This window comes from Culex pipiens, chromosome 2, assembly GCF_016801865.2.
Source record: "Culex pipiens pallens isolate TS chromosome 2, TS_CPP_V2, whole genome shotgun sequence".
NCBI classification, from domain to species: domain Eukaryota; kingdom Metazoa; phylum Arthropoda; class Insecta; order Diptera; family Culicidae; genus Culex; species Culex pipiens.
Genome location: NC_068938.1, coordinates 90,552,703 through 90,567,624, shown reverse-complemented (window position 1 = coordinate 90,567,624; position 14,922 = coordinate 90,552,703). Strand labels below are relative to the sequence as shown.

At 39.7% G+C, this 14,922-nt stretch overlaps 2 protein-coding genes across 4 annotated transcripts in view; one reads left to right on the top strand and one right to left on the bottom strand.

Annotated features, from left to right (window-relative positions):
• The window catches only part of LOC120416305 (6-phosphofructo-2-kinase/fructose-2,6-bisphosphatase 1-like), a 183,589-nt gene that overhangs the window by 37,277 nt on the left and 131,390 nt on the right, over positions 1-14,922 (top strand). The window lies entirely within an intron of this gene.
• Positions 580-14,922, bottom strand: part of LOC120416306 (alpha-N-acetylgalactosaminidase) — a 107,479-nt gene continuing 93,136 nt past the window's right edge. For both annotated transcript variants that reach the window (XM_039578029.2, XM_039578028.2), the window contains 6 exons: positions 13,965-14,256; positions 2,799-3,243; positions 2,570-2,731; positions 2,309-2,506; positions 2,082-2,246; positions 580-2,019 (listed from right to left, as the gene is read on the bottom strand). In XM_039578029.2, the coding sequence (XP_039433963.1) occupies positions 1,861-2,019; positions 2,082-2,246; positions 2,309-2,506; positions 2,570-2,731; positions 2,799-3,243; positions 13,965-14,245 (1,410 nt within the window). In that variant the 5' untranslated portion in view covers positions 14,246-14,256 and the 3' untranslated portion in view covers positions 580-1,860. The remainder of the gene's footprint in view (positions 2,020-2,081; positions 2,247-2,308; positions 2,507-2,569; positions 2,732-2,798; positions 3,244-13,964; positions 14,257-14,922) is intronic.

Here is a 14,922-nt window from a genome sequence, read left to right as displayed (position 1 = left end):
GATAGAAGTAGTACTACAACAGGTAAAGGAATGCTTAGTTTTGAACATTAAGTTTAGAGGATTTTAGATTAAAGTTTAGATTTTCAATCCAAAGTAGTTAGCAAATGAATATTTGGACTTAAATGAATAATTGAACATTTTGGACTTATGACACAACGATGTGCGGCTGGATCACCCTAAAAAAAAAAAATAATAAGTTTCGTGAAACATCTTTTAATAAAGTTGCAAAATTAAAAGTATTTTTAACTATTTTTTAGGAAGTTTGCCTCGATCCTTTTTAATTGCATGAACGGTTGAGTTTTCTTGATCATAATTTGTCGATGCAATGTTAAGATTTTTCATTTTAATCAGTATTTTAAATTTTGAACATATTTTCTCCTACAGATATCAAAGTTTGAAAATAAATTATTCAATATAGTTTGGGGTTTCAAGGCAACTAAATTTAGATTTAGGATTACAAGATTAAGGGCTTACCCGAAGAAAGATTAATTTTTGATAAGTCATTTTTCAACATACATTTCAGAGAATGTCTGAATAGATGAAATTAGATTCAAGAGGGGACAAAACATGAGAACGCAGTTTCTTTTGTTTTTCTTCCATTTATTTATTAAATTTCATATCACTTATCAAACTAAACGATAAAAATAAATTACATAAACTGGGCAACACCGCATCGCAATCGACGCGCGGTTCATTTTTGTTTATGTCTGCTGATAGTATAGTTCTTTATTTATGTATCATTTATCTCAAGAAGAAATGTGTTTTCTCAGCTTTCTTTATTTTTTTTTGTTCACTTTAACTCTAACATTGAACATGCACTTTTAGGTTCGGTACGCTATTCCGCGGTTTGGCTCTGTCTCCAAACCCCATTTAGCATAAATTTGATAATGACGGGGGAATTCTTGATCTGTTTTTTTTTTGTTGTTGCTATTTTTCTCCGCAAAACAACTCTTTTCGTTAGTGTAACCTTTCTGTTTCGCTGCGATTGAGGGGGTTGTGCCTTAAACTTTTTTACGGCATTTAGTTTCTACCTGAAAGATTTTACTTCTTTTTTTTACGACGGTGGCGGCTTTTCTTTAATTCATTGTTGCACACCTGTTGCGTCGTTTATCGCGTACCGCCCACACCGCAGCGGCGGTGTTGAGTAGGGACACCGCTTTCTTTTGGCGATTCGCGTAACGTTTTTTTTTTGGGACTGAATAGTGCCTTGATTAAGACCTGCGCGCGGATTAGTTTCGCTTGTTTGCGGCATGGGTGTTTTGTTTCCGCGATAAGTGTGTGCAAAACAGATTTTTTTATTTTTTGGGAAGAGAGTGAAAAGAAAGATTTGGAAGAGTTGGGGGGTATTGTTTGTATAATAAATATCACCATCTTAATGAATTCCTTACGAATCAGCTGGGCCTCGCAGCTGGGCGCAACCAGTTCTATAGAAATTGGGGGGTCGCTAACACAACTTGGTTGTTTTGGACCTGCTCTCTGTATACGCGCCTGTAGTGAGTTGGGGGGCCTTCATAGGGAATTCATTGCTTTCAGGCGGAGCTGGCACATTTTGTTGATTCTTTCTTTTCGAGGTGCATCAGGCTTTGCAGAGTCATGGTGGTGGCCCCTAAACGAGCCGTAATCATTTGTACAATTGCTTCCAATTCAGACACAATTTGTTGCTTCTTCTTTTTTTAGGTTATAACGTCTACTTATCATCTTGATACGCTATCTACACAATCATCACGGTTCCATATCTCTGGGAGTTTACTTTCTTTCGAGCGTAGACTTTGAAAGGGTGAGGGGGAAAAGGTTTTTCTTGCGCACGCACTTTTGAAAAGTTAGTGCATCAGGTTGATCTTCAAAGGGATCGAGTCTTGCTTAGTTGGGGTAGCGGTAGAAGATGGGATTGTACGGTCTCTTGGAGAATCGCTCCGGCTGAACATCGGCACGCAGAATCACCACTCCGGACGGGTTCACCTTGACCTTGATCTTGGTCTGGGGGCTCAGTATTCCGTAGTCGACCTCCTCGTAGAGGTCCTAAAAAAGGGGAAACGAGATTAGTCCAGCGATCCCCGCGCTTCATGCGTTAGTCACCCTACCTCAACCCTGTAGCCGGTGGGCGAGATCAGGCCCAGCTCGCGCAGGGTAACAGCCACATCGGACGGGGTTCCGTCGGTTCGGCGGTTCACGAACGCGATCGCGTACGAGTAGTACGTCTGGTAGATGGGCGTGATCGGACGGGACCAGATTTCGATGCCCTTGTGCTGCGAAAAAAGAAGGAAAATTGTCAGTTAGAGGAGTTATGCCGCGATCGCGGCGCACTTACCTTGTAGATTCTCCTGCCCTGGATGCCGAGCGGGTCCTGATCGACGGCGATGATCTTACGGTTCTGCAGGATCGCCTTGAACTCGGGCCGGATCGTTCGCAGATCGACGGACATCATCAGCGGGGCCGCCATGATGGCCCACAGCGCCATCTGGGTCTTGGACTGCTCGTAGCTCAGGCCGAAGTTGCCGATGATCAACTGCAATGGAGGGTTTGATCGGTTTTAGGTTGTCCGAATGCTGCTTCAGTAAGGACTTCTTACCATATCGGGATCGTTCCAGTGTCCCGGACCGGCATTCGGGATGATCGCGTCCTGGTTGTTACCGTAGTAGTCGATGATGCTCTCCAGCGAGGCCCACGAGTCCTGGATGTCGTCGTAGTTTCGCCACAGGTTGCAGTGCTGGATGATCGACGAGTAGTTGGGCTGCAATCAAGAGAACGGAATCAATCAAGGATCTTGAAGGGGCGATCAAGCCACAAGAAACACTGACGTTCATTCCAGCGTAGATCTGGTACACGGGCCAGCTGCAAGAATACACCATATGTCGACCGGTCGCGTTCAAGTTGCGACCAAACTCCGGATAGCCGTGGTCCATGTCGATCGGCAGCGAGTAGCACCCGTCCAGCTTGACGTAGTCCACGTCCCAGGACGCAAACTGGGCCGCGTCGTTCTGCGAGAAGCCCAGAATGCCCGGATATCCGGCACACGTGTAGTTACCGTAGTCCTCGTAGATGCCAAACTTGAGGCCCTTGGCGTGCACGTAGTCGGCAAGTGCCTTCATGCCGCTGGCGAAGCGACGACGATCGGCGACCAGCTCCCCGCGCGGTCCTCGTGACTTCTCCAGCCAGCAATCGTCCACGTTGATGTACTCGTAGCCGAGGGCGGCGTAGCCTTCGCTCACCACCAGGTCGGCCATCGTGCGGAATAGGTTTTCGCTGTAAAATGACGGAACATCGTTAGTCATCGGTCGGGTGTCAGCCGTGTTGATTGGCCACGGTGAGCCGCCCGTGGCGGTTTTATTGGGCGGGTTTATCTTTTGATATCTAAATAATGGCAGTGGGCAAATTACGGTACTATGCAGTCACCGCGTTGACAGATCATGTAAAGAAACTGATGTCTTTCTTCGAAGTTTATGGATCAAGTTTCTCGTATTGACGAAGAATCAACTTCCCGTCGTAAACGTAATCGACACAACTTTTCACTTTACATCGCCAGGGTCATCCCCGACCATCGCTGTCGTGCTGCGCAAACCGCGGAGAACAATCTGTACACCACAATCAGCACGACCATTCATCTGGCGCAAATTTATCGCTACCACAACCTCCCCTGGAGTCCGCGGACAGTTGAAACCATATTTCTTCACTGACCCACGGGGTTCTTGTCGTAACCGCCGCGTTGACAGTTGGCGAGCCGCCTCGCTGATGATGAGGTCAACCGCGGATTGGACGAAATATGGGATCGTAGAGGGCTAAGTAGATGCGCGCGGCACGCACGGTTGACGTGTTGTGTCCTAAACCGGCTGAGAGAGGTCAGGTCCAGCATGAAATATGGCGCAACGTTTGAATGGACTCGCGGTAATCAACCGGGCAGTAAATCTGAATAGATTCTCTACCTGAGCGTTACAGTTTTACGGATCTAATACATTTCGCCGAATGTCGTTTCGCCGAAGGTCGTTTCGCCGAAGGTCGTTTCGTCGAATGGTACGTTTCGCCGAAAGTCGTTTCGCCGAATGGACATTTCGCCGAATGGACATTTCGCCGAATTTCATGTATTTTAAAAATGCTCTTTTTTAGTTTTTTTTTGTTGTTTTTTACTGCTTAATGCTTAGTAAGAAAGAATTATGTACATCCATAGTTACAACAAGTTTAACAAAGAAAAGATTACTGCAGGGGCAAACTCTTTTAGAATAGTTTTGTTAGACCCTTTTTTTGTTTAAAAAACTGCTGCATAAATTCACAGACAATATTCTAAATTATTTGTTTGAAAAAGAGCGAAACAAAAAATAAATAAAACAGTGGATTATTTCCACAGACATGTTTTAAAGAAATTCAAAAACATGTTCAAGAAAGTTAACTTCGCTTTAAAAACCATCAAAAGAACTCCTTTTTTTTCAAAGAATGTGGAAGCACAACATTATTAATTTTAAAAGAGTAGACAATTTCCAGAATTTTTTTTATTGAAGTCATAAAATTTCGAATAAAATACTATGATAAGAACTGCTCATGTTTTAAAGAATGGAAAAACACAAACAAAAATGTTTAAAAAGATAAAGATTTCTCAAAGAATTGATGTTTTTCCAAACATGTTCTGATCTAGACTGACAACTACACTTAAAACCATCAAAAGAACTGCTCTTTTTTTAAAGTATGTGAAAACACAAAAAAACAATATTGATTTTAAAAGAATAGACAATTTTCAGAAACTTTTTCAAGTCATTCAATTTTGCATTAAAAACTATGATAAGAACTGCTCATGTTTTAAAGAATGGAAAAACACACAAAAATGTAACAAAACTATTGATGATTCTATGAAAAGTTTTTTTGCCAATTCATCATTTTTAATTTTAAAAGAGTAGACAATTTCCAGAAACTTTTTTATTGAGGTCATAACATTTCGAATTAAATACTATGATAAGAACTGCTCATGTTTTAAAGAATGGAAAAAACACAAACAAAAATGTTTAAAAAGATAAAGATGTCTCAAAGAATTGATGTTTTTCCAAACATGTTCTGATCTAGACTGACAACTACACTTAAAACCATCAAAAGAACTGCTCTTTTTTTAAAAGTATGTGAAAACACAAAAAAACAATATTGATTTTAAAAGAATAGACAATTTTCAGAAACTTTTTCAAGTCATTCAATTTTGCATTAAGAAGTATGATAAGAACTGCTCATGTTTTAAAGAATGGAAAACACACAAAAATGTAACAAAACTATTGATGATTCTATGAAAAGTTTTTTTGCCATATCAAATTAGATTATGATAAATTCGTTTTCATACTTTTTATTTTTATATAATTTTTCATTTTTGTCGCAAAAGTTTGCATAAACAAAGAAGTCATCTTTATTGACAACTGTTCCGCTGAGTTATCCTGATTTTTTTGGAGTAAGTTTAATAGTTTAATCATTTTTTGTCCTTTTTATATTTTTTTTTCATTTTTTTTCTTTTCGGCGAAACGTCCCATTCGGCGAAATGTCCCATTCGGCGAAACGACATTCGGCGAAATGACCTTCGGCGAAATGACCCTCGGCGAAACGACATTCGGCGAAATGTCTCCCACCCCAGTTTTACTGTTCTACAAAACATGTATTGCGGTAATCCTAGCATATGTAGATCTCCGCCGTACTGGCACCGCTCATTATGAGCGCAATTATATGGCAGGACGTAAATCAAACCTCAACGAGTTGATCGTTCAAGGCGCTACGTGAAGATGCTGTTAAAAACACTCGAGTCAGCGTGAGTGAAAAAAAGGGTAGCAGCCTCGCCGTGTGAGTCGCCAATCGTTTAACGCCTCCGCAGACGGTCGGACTACGGTGAGGTCCGCCGAACAAAAAACAACAACTCATAGCGTAATTGGATGCGCCTAATAATTAAATCAACTCATCATCCGCACCAGATATGCATCTCTTAAGCAGGTAACTACAGTACGGGCTAAGACGACCATAAAGAGAGGATTAATTCGCTGGCAAATTGAAAAGCATCGCGTGGGAATCAAACGCCTTAAATGCAGCCATTAGTAGACCTTATTATGAGTGCTGTAGCACAAGTCATCTTTATTAGTGTTATTTTGCCCTCTCTCCGCGGCGATGATTTATGGTACACCTCGAGAAGATCATCCGTACGTGTCAAAGTTAGCCCCGCGCAGGCCCAGGGGGGTAAAACGGTAGGCAGGGCTCGATGAAGAAGGTCAACGTGGATGGATGGAGCTGAGCTGCGAGACCCTAAGGCGAGGTTATGGTTTAGACCAGAAGCGACTTGTGCTGATTTGTGAGGACTACTTGTGTGAGAAGTGCGTAGGATCGGAAAGCTTTAAAGAAGATTTCGCAAATTGGATGAGATTGATTGGAGGTGTGAATCGCATAACTTTGACGTATCTCATTCCATTTGCATCGAGACGAAACGGACTCAACGGAAAATAAGACAGCAATACTCGATAAAAATTGTTCGACATTCAACTAGTGAACAGATGGTGCAAAGAAATAAATGTTAAGACAACAATGTTCCCCGTCCATTTCTGCCCAACAAACCGCCGGCAATCACGTCTCTAATTGAAGTATTGATTCCAAGAGGCATTTACGCGACGCGCTAAGGTCAATTGATTCTTGGAATCCTGGCGCCATACTGGTTATACCCTCGAAGCGCCAAAACGATCTACACTGAAACTTTACAACCGGTACCGTTCCATTTCGATCGACTCAAATATCACCCCCCATCGTGAATGGCAAGGACAGCAGCAGCAGCCCCAAAAAGACCATCACTTGGCCAGAATCGCATCGCAACCCCACGATCGCGATCATCTGAAGCGCTGCGTTCGCACGGCCTCCTCCTGACACACCTTCCCAGCCACTTCTCGCGAAAGGTGACTCGCCACCACCACCCAGGTGTAGAGCAAGTATCTACTCCGAACCTTTGTCCTCGTGGTACAAATTGAAAAAAATATGCCTCAGAAGTTCGCGATCATACGCGGATTGCGCGGATCCAGCGAACGACAACTTCGATTAGCTTCGCGACCTGATCTTCGCCACCAGATACGATTGTTGTGCTCCCTGTAAGCCACTCTCAGATCCCGCGCCGCGCCCATCGATCACCGCTTAACGATCAAGAAGATGACGAATCCATCACCTCAACCAATTCCGTCTATTTGAACATCACGCGACATCTCCGCCGCAACCCTAAAGTAGACGAAGGTCCAAGCTCACGCACTCCGTAGGAAACCGTAGGATCGCGCAATAACATTGAATCAACGAATAAAAGAGCGCGACTCTTGAAAGTAGTTTACGTGTCGAGTAATCAAAACTTGGGAAAGACCTTGGCACAAGTGGGACCAGAACGTGCTGTTGGGTTCCCTCTCGAGAGGCACTTTCGAGGTAATCGCGAAAGATCGCGGATTGAAAATCGCATTGTTAATTTCTAAGAATCCAGGAAATCACGAATCTCAGCTTAGATAGGATTAACTGTACGATTGATGTGATGATCTTTTTGCGTGTTCAAGAACACTTAGAGATTCGCATTTGTTGATTTGTTAGGAGGAACAGGACTACCCTGGCCTGAATGGGATCGTTTGTTCTCTGATAGATAGGCTTGATGCTGGTGATTCATCAAATGATATTGGACCGATTATAATAATACAACGACCAACCGTTGTAGGTCAGTATGATTCCATACCATTCCATAAATAGTAAAAAATTGTGTAAATTCGGAAGGTGTAATTTTGTAAGGTTGAATATTACCTTTTTATGATGTACCGTCATCAGGTGTGACATTGGGTCTGGGGGTAGAAGTTGGGTCATACAAATTTCAGCTTTTTTGTATGTCTCAAACCCCCCAGACCCAATGTCACCCTTGATGACGGTAATTTTACCTCAATTTAGACTGAAACAAAAATTACTATACATCAGAAAAGTGGTAAAATTACACATTTTCAGAGGTAAAATTACACATTTTTTCTGGCATAAAAGATGTATCCCTTCCCAGATGTAATATTACCATGATTTCTTTCTGTGTACGTATTTAATTTGAACTCTTCATTTTGCGGAAAAAATCTAAAACCTATCAGAGTACCCCGGCTATCAATGTCACCCCGGTTTACGGAACTCGATTCTGTCAAATATTAACCCCTTCGTTTATTTTTCTTTCATTTTTGATATTTAGTAGACAAAAAGTGCCAACTTTTGAGCTGTTTTGGATGTTTTGTTTCTGGCCAAGTTATTTTTTTCCGAAAAAATTGTGTGTTTGGAAAGTATCAAAACTGCACACAATAAAAAAAACATTTTTAAATGTAAAATTGAATTCAAATTGAAAAGTTCTTTTGTAATGTTTTGATAAAGTGCAACGTTTTCGAGTAGAGCGTCCAACTTTCCGGGGTTACAGAATTCCCGGGAAACGGAAAATTTTCAACAAATTTCCCGGGTAGTCTCGGGAAATTTTAAATTTATCAAAAATTGTTCTGATCCTAATTTTGGTTAATATTTTGCAACAAAATAGTATAAAATAGCAACTATAATGGTCAAAATCAGTGTTAGGTTCAATTATTGCTTTGGCTGCTTGTGAAAAAACATAAAAATTCAAGAAAATATAGAAATTTTCTAAAATCTGCCTTTCAATTCGCTCAAAATATAAAAAAAATTATGATTAGTATTTTGTATTGATAAGAAGTAGCTAGGTATATTTTTTAAATCAAGGTGATTGGAAAGTGAGTAAAATGAATCCATGCTCCAAAACGATAAAAATTGCTTTTGAATACGTCTCTGTGACCAGTTTGAGAGAATATGATAAAGAATAAAATTGATAATTTAGATTAAATGAAAAAAAATAATCATGTAGCATATATGTTTTTCATGGCAAAACATTGAAATAAAAAAAATAAAGAAAATATGTGTTTCATGACAAATAATTTATCCAGAACAAATCTGACTGGTTTAATCTCATGAATAAATCGATAAGCATTGAATTTACTTTAAAAGTATGCTATTCACTTAAAATACAATTTTTATGTAATCACAACTCAAAGTTTTCAAATGTTTGGAGCGAGTATTTGAAATATGTTTGCATGTTTTGGGCACTTTTTTTTTATAATACGAAGTAGTTTTTTATTCAATCTTACGCCCTTGATTGCTCTAGTTCTCTATAAATTTTCAACTTTCATCTTTAATTTCCCAAATACTTTTAAACAAATTAACCTAATTTTTCCTTCACAAATCCTCTTAGAGACATTTAATGGTACCAATTCAATTTTCTTCCAATTTGGTCATGATAAACAAAACGTAAAAAAAAATTAAAAAAAGTTCCGTAAGAACAATAAATTGAATTTGATAAAATAAAATTTAGTGCTTTCATTATTTTTTTTGAAGTTTAAAAAATGTACCAAAAAGTTAAGCAATTGTACTACTACAAAAAAAAATCCCGGGAATGTTTTTCCTGGGACGGGAAATTGGACCCTCTATTTTCGAGTTAGAGCCATTTTTAAGGTAAAATAATTCAACAAAATTGTCTTTTTAAAATCTTTGAAAAAAATATATTTTGTTTTTAAAAAGGTCTACCCAATTGTTTTTCAATTTTCATTTTATGATATCTTGTAAACCAATGACCAGATTTTTAATGTTAAAAAGTGAAACAATTGTGAAATTTTCTAAAGTTTTAGATTTTTTTTAAATTTTTGAAATCACAATTTACATTAAAATAGGTCCAAATAATATGATAGGGCTTTCTTTTGAACTGGAAGAAGTGTTTTAAAAAATCTGAAAGTATTTTTTTTCAGGGAGTTGAGATTTTTTTTAAATGGTTTAAGCCATTTTGAAATTTAAGTCGTGATTTTAAAAACCTGAAAATATTTTTTAAAGAGTCAACTTTTTTTGAAGGATTCTAAGTTGATCGTCATGCTTTTTGAAAGACCTTTCCAATGATGCGAATGTATCGAAACATTATCAAAAATTGAGAACAGATTGTGGTAAAATTGCGCCGCGTGCGGTTTCATTTTTCGTTATTGAACAGGACGTCAGATATTATGGTGCGGAGGGGACGCTGGGTGGATCATCAACTTAAGACATGACTAGGACATCACCACCAGAAAAAAAGCGGAAGAAGTAATAGTTTTGCTGATATGGTGAGAACAGTTTATTATGAACTTTCTACACATTATTGACATGTTTTGCCTATTTTGGCCAACTAGATGGCGAATAAACTTTTCCATAATTTCGCTGCCGGCCATCAGGTATTAGATTGCATGCAATGTTAGTGTGGTCCATTTTTATCGATTTTAGCAAAAAACACCTTTTTTAAAAAAATCATAACTCCGCACCATTTCAACCGATTTCAGCTGTCTTGGACCCAAACGAGAGAAAAAGAGTCAGAAGCTTCAAATATCTAGCGTAACATTTGAAAAGGTCGAATGAAAACTTAAAATGCTGTTGTGAAGGTCTCGGGACCAAAGAGCATATGTCTAAAAATATTTTTATCGTATTCCTCGGAAAATTTTACATAACATATCAAAAAATGGGGAAGTTATGTTTGGGACTATTCATAGACCACGAAGACACTTTTTTGAGAATCTGTTACCCCCCCCCCCCCTTTCGTGAACAATTGTTCATACAAAAAAAAAACTTTTTTGTATGGATCGCGGACAAACACCATTCCGCCCCCACCCGCTCAAGTGTCCACGTGGTTTATGGATGGTCCCTTTTCAATGTTTCGAGATACAATTTTTTGAAAGTAAATCGCTTGTTTTTCGACGCGCCACGCGCAAAACCGGGAAAATAACGAAAACCAGTTTTCGTGAGCGGCTCCTAAAAAAAGAGCGGTTTTGCCAACCTCTAATAAGAGGTCAAATTTTTAACCTTCCAAAATTCAATTTCTTTACTAGGCATCCTATCAAAACATAAAACACATAAGTCATTTTATCATACTTTTCAAAGTCCGGATTCATCATGCGACCTTTGTTGGATAGATAATCGAAATATCATCACGATAAGTCATAAAGTTACAAGATCTGATAACCCTACCTAAAGTATACTTTTGTTATAACTTAAAGTTATAACTTTTGAAAGCCGAATGTTTTGTTTAGACAAAATTACTATACAAATTTGAGAAAGGCTCCAAACCTTGAGGGGTAGATTAAGAATCTTTTTTTTTATTTGTAAAATGACTTAGAAAAAATATTTTTTGATCTATATTTTCTATTAAAGCTTCTAATTTCAATTCCCGTGCTCTAAACCAACCCCACCCGACCTTCACGTGGTACCACTTGGCTGCGACACTGTTTGCTATGCCTGCCGTGAGCGATCCCACATTTTGTACGACACCTAAGGCACACATAAACCATCAGCATCCCAAGACACCAATTTCGCAATGCGCCGCGGTTTCATTTAAATATCCCATTAAATTGTTTTCCGCAACGTTTTTTTTTTTCTATTTCTCACGCAAGCATCGTTAGCCATCCGTTGGAGATCTTGGGGTTGTTAAGGGGTCGTCTCTCCGGAGAGGTGATAACCATGCTAATTATTAGTGCCACCATAAAACACCTTCTTGTTGGTGTGGTGTATGTAGTTTGTGTTACGCTGAAGAAGTTTCTTTTTTGCGCCACCGTGAAATCTCTATTTGCTTAAAGGTGGCGTGGGTGTGACTTGAACCTTTGGAGACCTTCGTGTCTAAGGAAGATTGAACAAACCTTTTTTTCTATACTGTCTTGGACATACCTTGTATCTACATGTATAGAATGCAATGCTGCAGATAGTTCAACGGTCATCGTTCTGTACACCCATTACGATTCAATTCAAATTTCAACACATATTTGTGCACATTATGCAAATCTGCAATCTTTGAAGGTAGCCAAGAACCAGCTGGCTGAAGATCGCTATTAGCTAGCCAACCGAAGAAGCCGCCGTCTGACGGATGATCATTTGGTCTCGTTGCGATGTGCTCAATTTGTGCGGTGGCGTGCACGTGATTTATGCCAACAAAGTGCTCAAAATAACCATCATCGCGCGCGGTGTAAATTTCCACCACCTCCAACGAAAATGGGTGGGTTTCGTGTAGGTGGCGGCGGGTGATGGGAGCAATTATTATTGCAAAATGGTCATTATTGCTGCATGAACTCGGGAGCATAAAAACTCACGTATGCAAACATCATCATCATTGCTTCTTGCGTAACGTTGGGATCACCACGAGAGAGATTGTTGCAGTGTGCAGTCCAGTGGCAACTGTGAATTTACACAACATACCACAACTTATTCGGAGCATTTTGTACGGTATGTCCACGCATCCTTACTCTCCTGTTAAATCTGTGAAACGTGAATCATTAAGAGAATCTTTTTTTGCGAAAGTAGCAACTCTCTCTGGATGCAATCGTAATCTAAACAATCTGCTTGAAATGTCAGCTCAATAACGTCATGATTCGAATTCCCGGACGCTTCGAAACCCGGACACCTCATGTTGTTTTATCAATTATTTGGATATAAGTTCTCATTATAAATGTCAAAAATGGGTTATTTGATGAATTCTAACATCAACTTTCATTTAACGATTGTTTGAACGCTGTAGTTAATGTCAAAACAAAGTTTACCAAAAATGCGAAACATTTCACGTGAAATATTTCATAGGCGTCCGAAGCACCGCGAAAGCAAAGCAGAAATTTATGGTTTTGATTTCCTTAAATTCAAGCAAATGTTTATATAAAATATCGATTGTTTTGATGTTAACAGCTTATTTGAGACCTAAAGAATGCCATTCACTAACATTTCAGTCCAAATTTGTGCGATTCATTAGCAAAAACGAGTGTCCGGAATTCGAAGCAAAAGTGTCCGGATTTCGAATCAGTGTTCAGTGTCCGGGATTTGAAGCGAAACAAGTCATTTTAATTTTCAAATTCTGATGAAAAATTGTTAGAAAAGACATATTTTGCATGCATTCTCTTAAAACTGACTGTTAATACTACATCCTGTTGATATTTCTTCATTTCCAACTTATTACATGATTTTTTGCCAGCTATAACAAAAATGATATGCTACTAAGTCTCCGGATTTCGAATCATGACGTTATTTTCAAAACAACTTGCAATGTTCATCCATCATTTCCAAGGTCACTCCAAAATATAAAATACATGTTCCACGTCCTGATATGATTGATGAAAAACCTTAAAGTATTTTTTGTTGAAAATTTAAGTTTATAGATGCTAAACAAGCCAACCTAACACGCAAGTCGCTTCTTCTGCCGGAAGACGTCCCCCTTTATTGCAACCTCATAAACTTCAGCGTGCCAAACCATGTTGTTCAAACGCCACCTGCATCGCTGCGGCTCATCGCGGCACCTCAAACTCGGTAGCACGTGTCATGAAGATCACATATAAATAAAACATAATTCACGTCTCATCATTCATCCATCTTTCCTTACAGCTGGGCACTGAAGAAGACCCCAAACCACAACCAACGCGCCGCGGTGTAAGGTGATTCCAAGTCGCGTGCGCACGCCACGGTCATCAACCAGCACCGTTTTACGAGCATGGCTTTTTTCACTTTCCATCTTTCACTCTCCGTGACCAGCGGTGGTAACCCTCGAAGAACATTTTTCAATTTATAATTGGGAAAAAATAAGGGTTTTCTTTCGCAAAATTTTTAGAATTTAATTTTCCTTTATATCAAATTGATTTTCAAAAATAAGATTCATCTTTCATTAAACTTCGTTGGGTGCTCAAGGGTTAGACTTCACCCCTGGTCAAGCTAATAGTGATGGGTGCGGTCCGCGGAAGCTTTTAATGATTCACTCCGGTGGTCATCACTTCGTAATTCGTCGAAGGTTTAGTTTTCCTTCGAAGAAATGGCTAATCGATGCATTTCTCACTCGGTCATAAAATCCAAAATTAAGTACCACGAAATTGGTGGCTTCGTATTGCGCGCGCGGTGTTTGTTACATCTCACGCGGAAACCCGAAATCATCGTATTACCTGATGCAGTTCTCCGGATCGCCCTCGCAGTCCGTGTTGCAGCGGAACCGTTCCCACGAGAGCCACCCCATCGGCGGTGTCCGCGCCAGGCCGTTCTCCAAGCTGGTGATCCCGGTGGGCATCAGGAACAGGGCTACCACTAACGATACTATCACAGTTTGGAAAATGCAAATGATCTGCAGGGGACTACTGCTACTGTTTGTGTTGCTGCTGCTGCTGCTGCTGGGTTGTCCGGACGTTCTCCGGGACCGCGTCCCGCCTTTGGCCTGGCCCAGTGTCATTGTGTCGATGTCTGCGAAGGAGAAGAACAGAAAGGAGCGTTAGTGTTTCGGTTTACCTCAAAAGAAAAATGTTTCATAATCTGTACACGACCGACTAGATCTAATTAATCCCTCTCACCAATCCTGACTACTCGTTAAATCATTAACATCGCACCTTATTGTGGAATGTTACGTTTTGACAGCTTGGCCGCCATAGATCACCGCTCCGGGCCAAGATAGTTCAGTATATCACCTGAACATACCAACAGTCCCGTGCTAGGGGTTGATGTCGAGGGATTTGTTAAAAAAATGTTTAAATTGAATCCATTTCAACGAATCATCTTTGTGGTTAACTTCATGGAATAGACATAGCCATTGATTTGTTAAGTAAACAATTTTCGAATTTCGTTAGGGTGGTCCCATATGGTTTTCCCTTGAAAATTAGACTTTTTCAAATGAAGATCTCGAGTTTAAAGAAAAACTCTTTCAAATGCAAACTGGCGCTTAAAATGTGGCTTGCGCCTTTTCGAGATATTTGAGTTTTAAATTTGACCCTTAAGTCCAAATTGACTTGTCAAAATTAAAAAAGGTTGTTTTTAGAGCTCTAAAGGTGCCCCGAATATCACTTTTCTCTACAACTTAACCTTGAATTGTCACGTTAAAAACTGTTTTTTTAAGGTTTGCTCAGATGCTTTCTA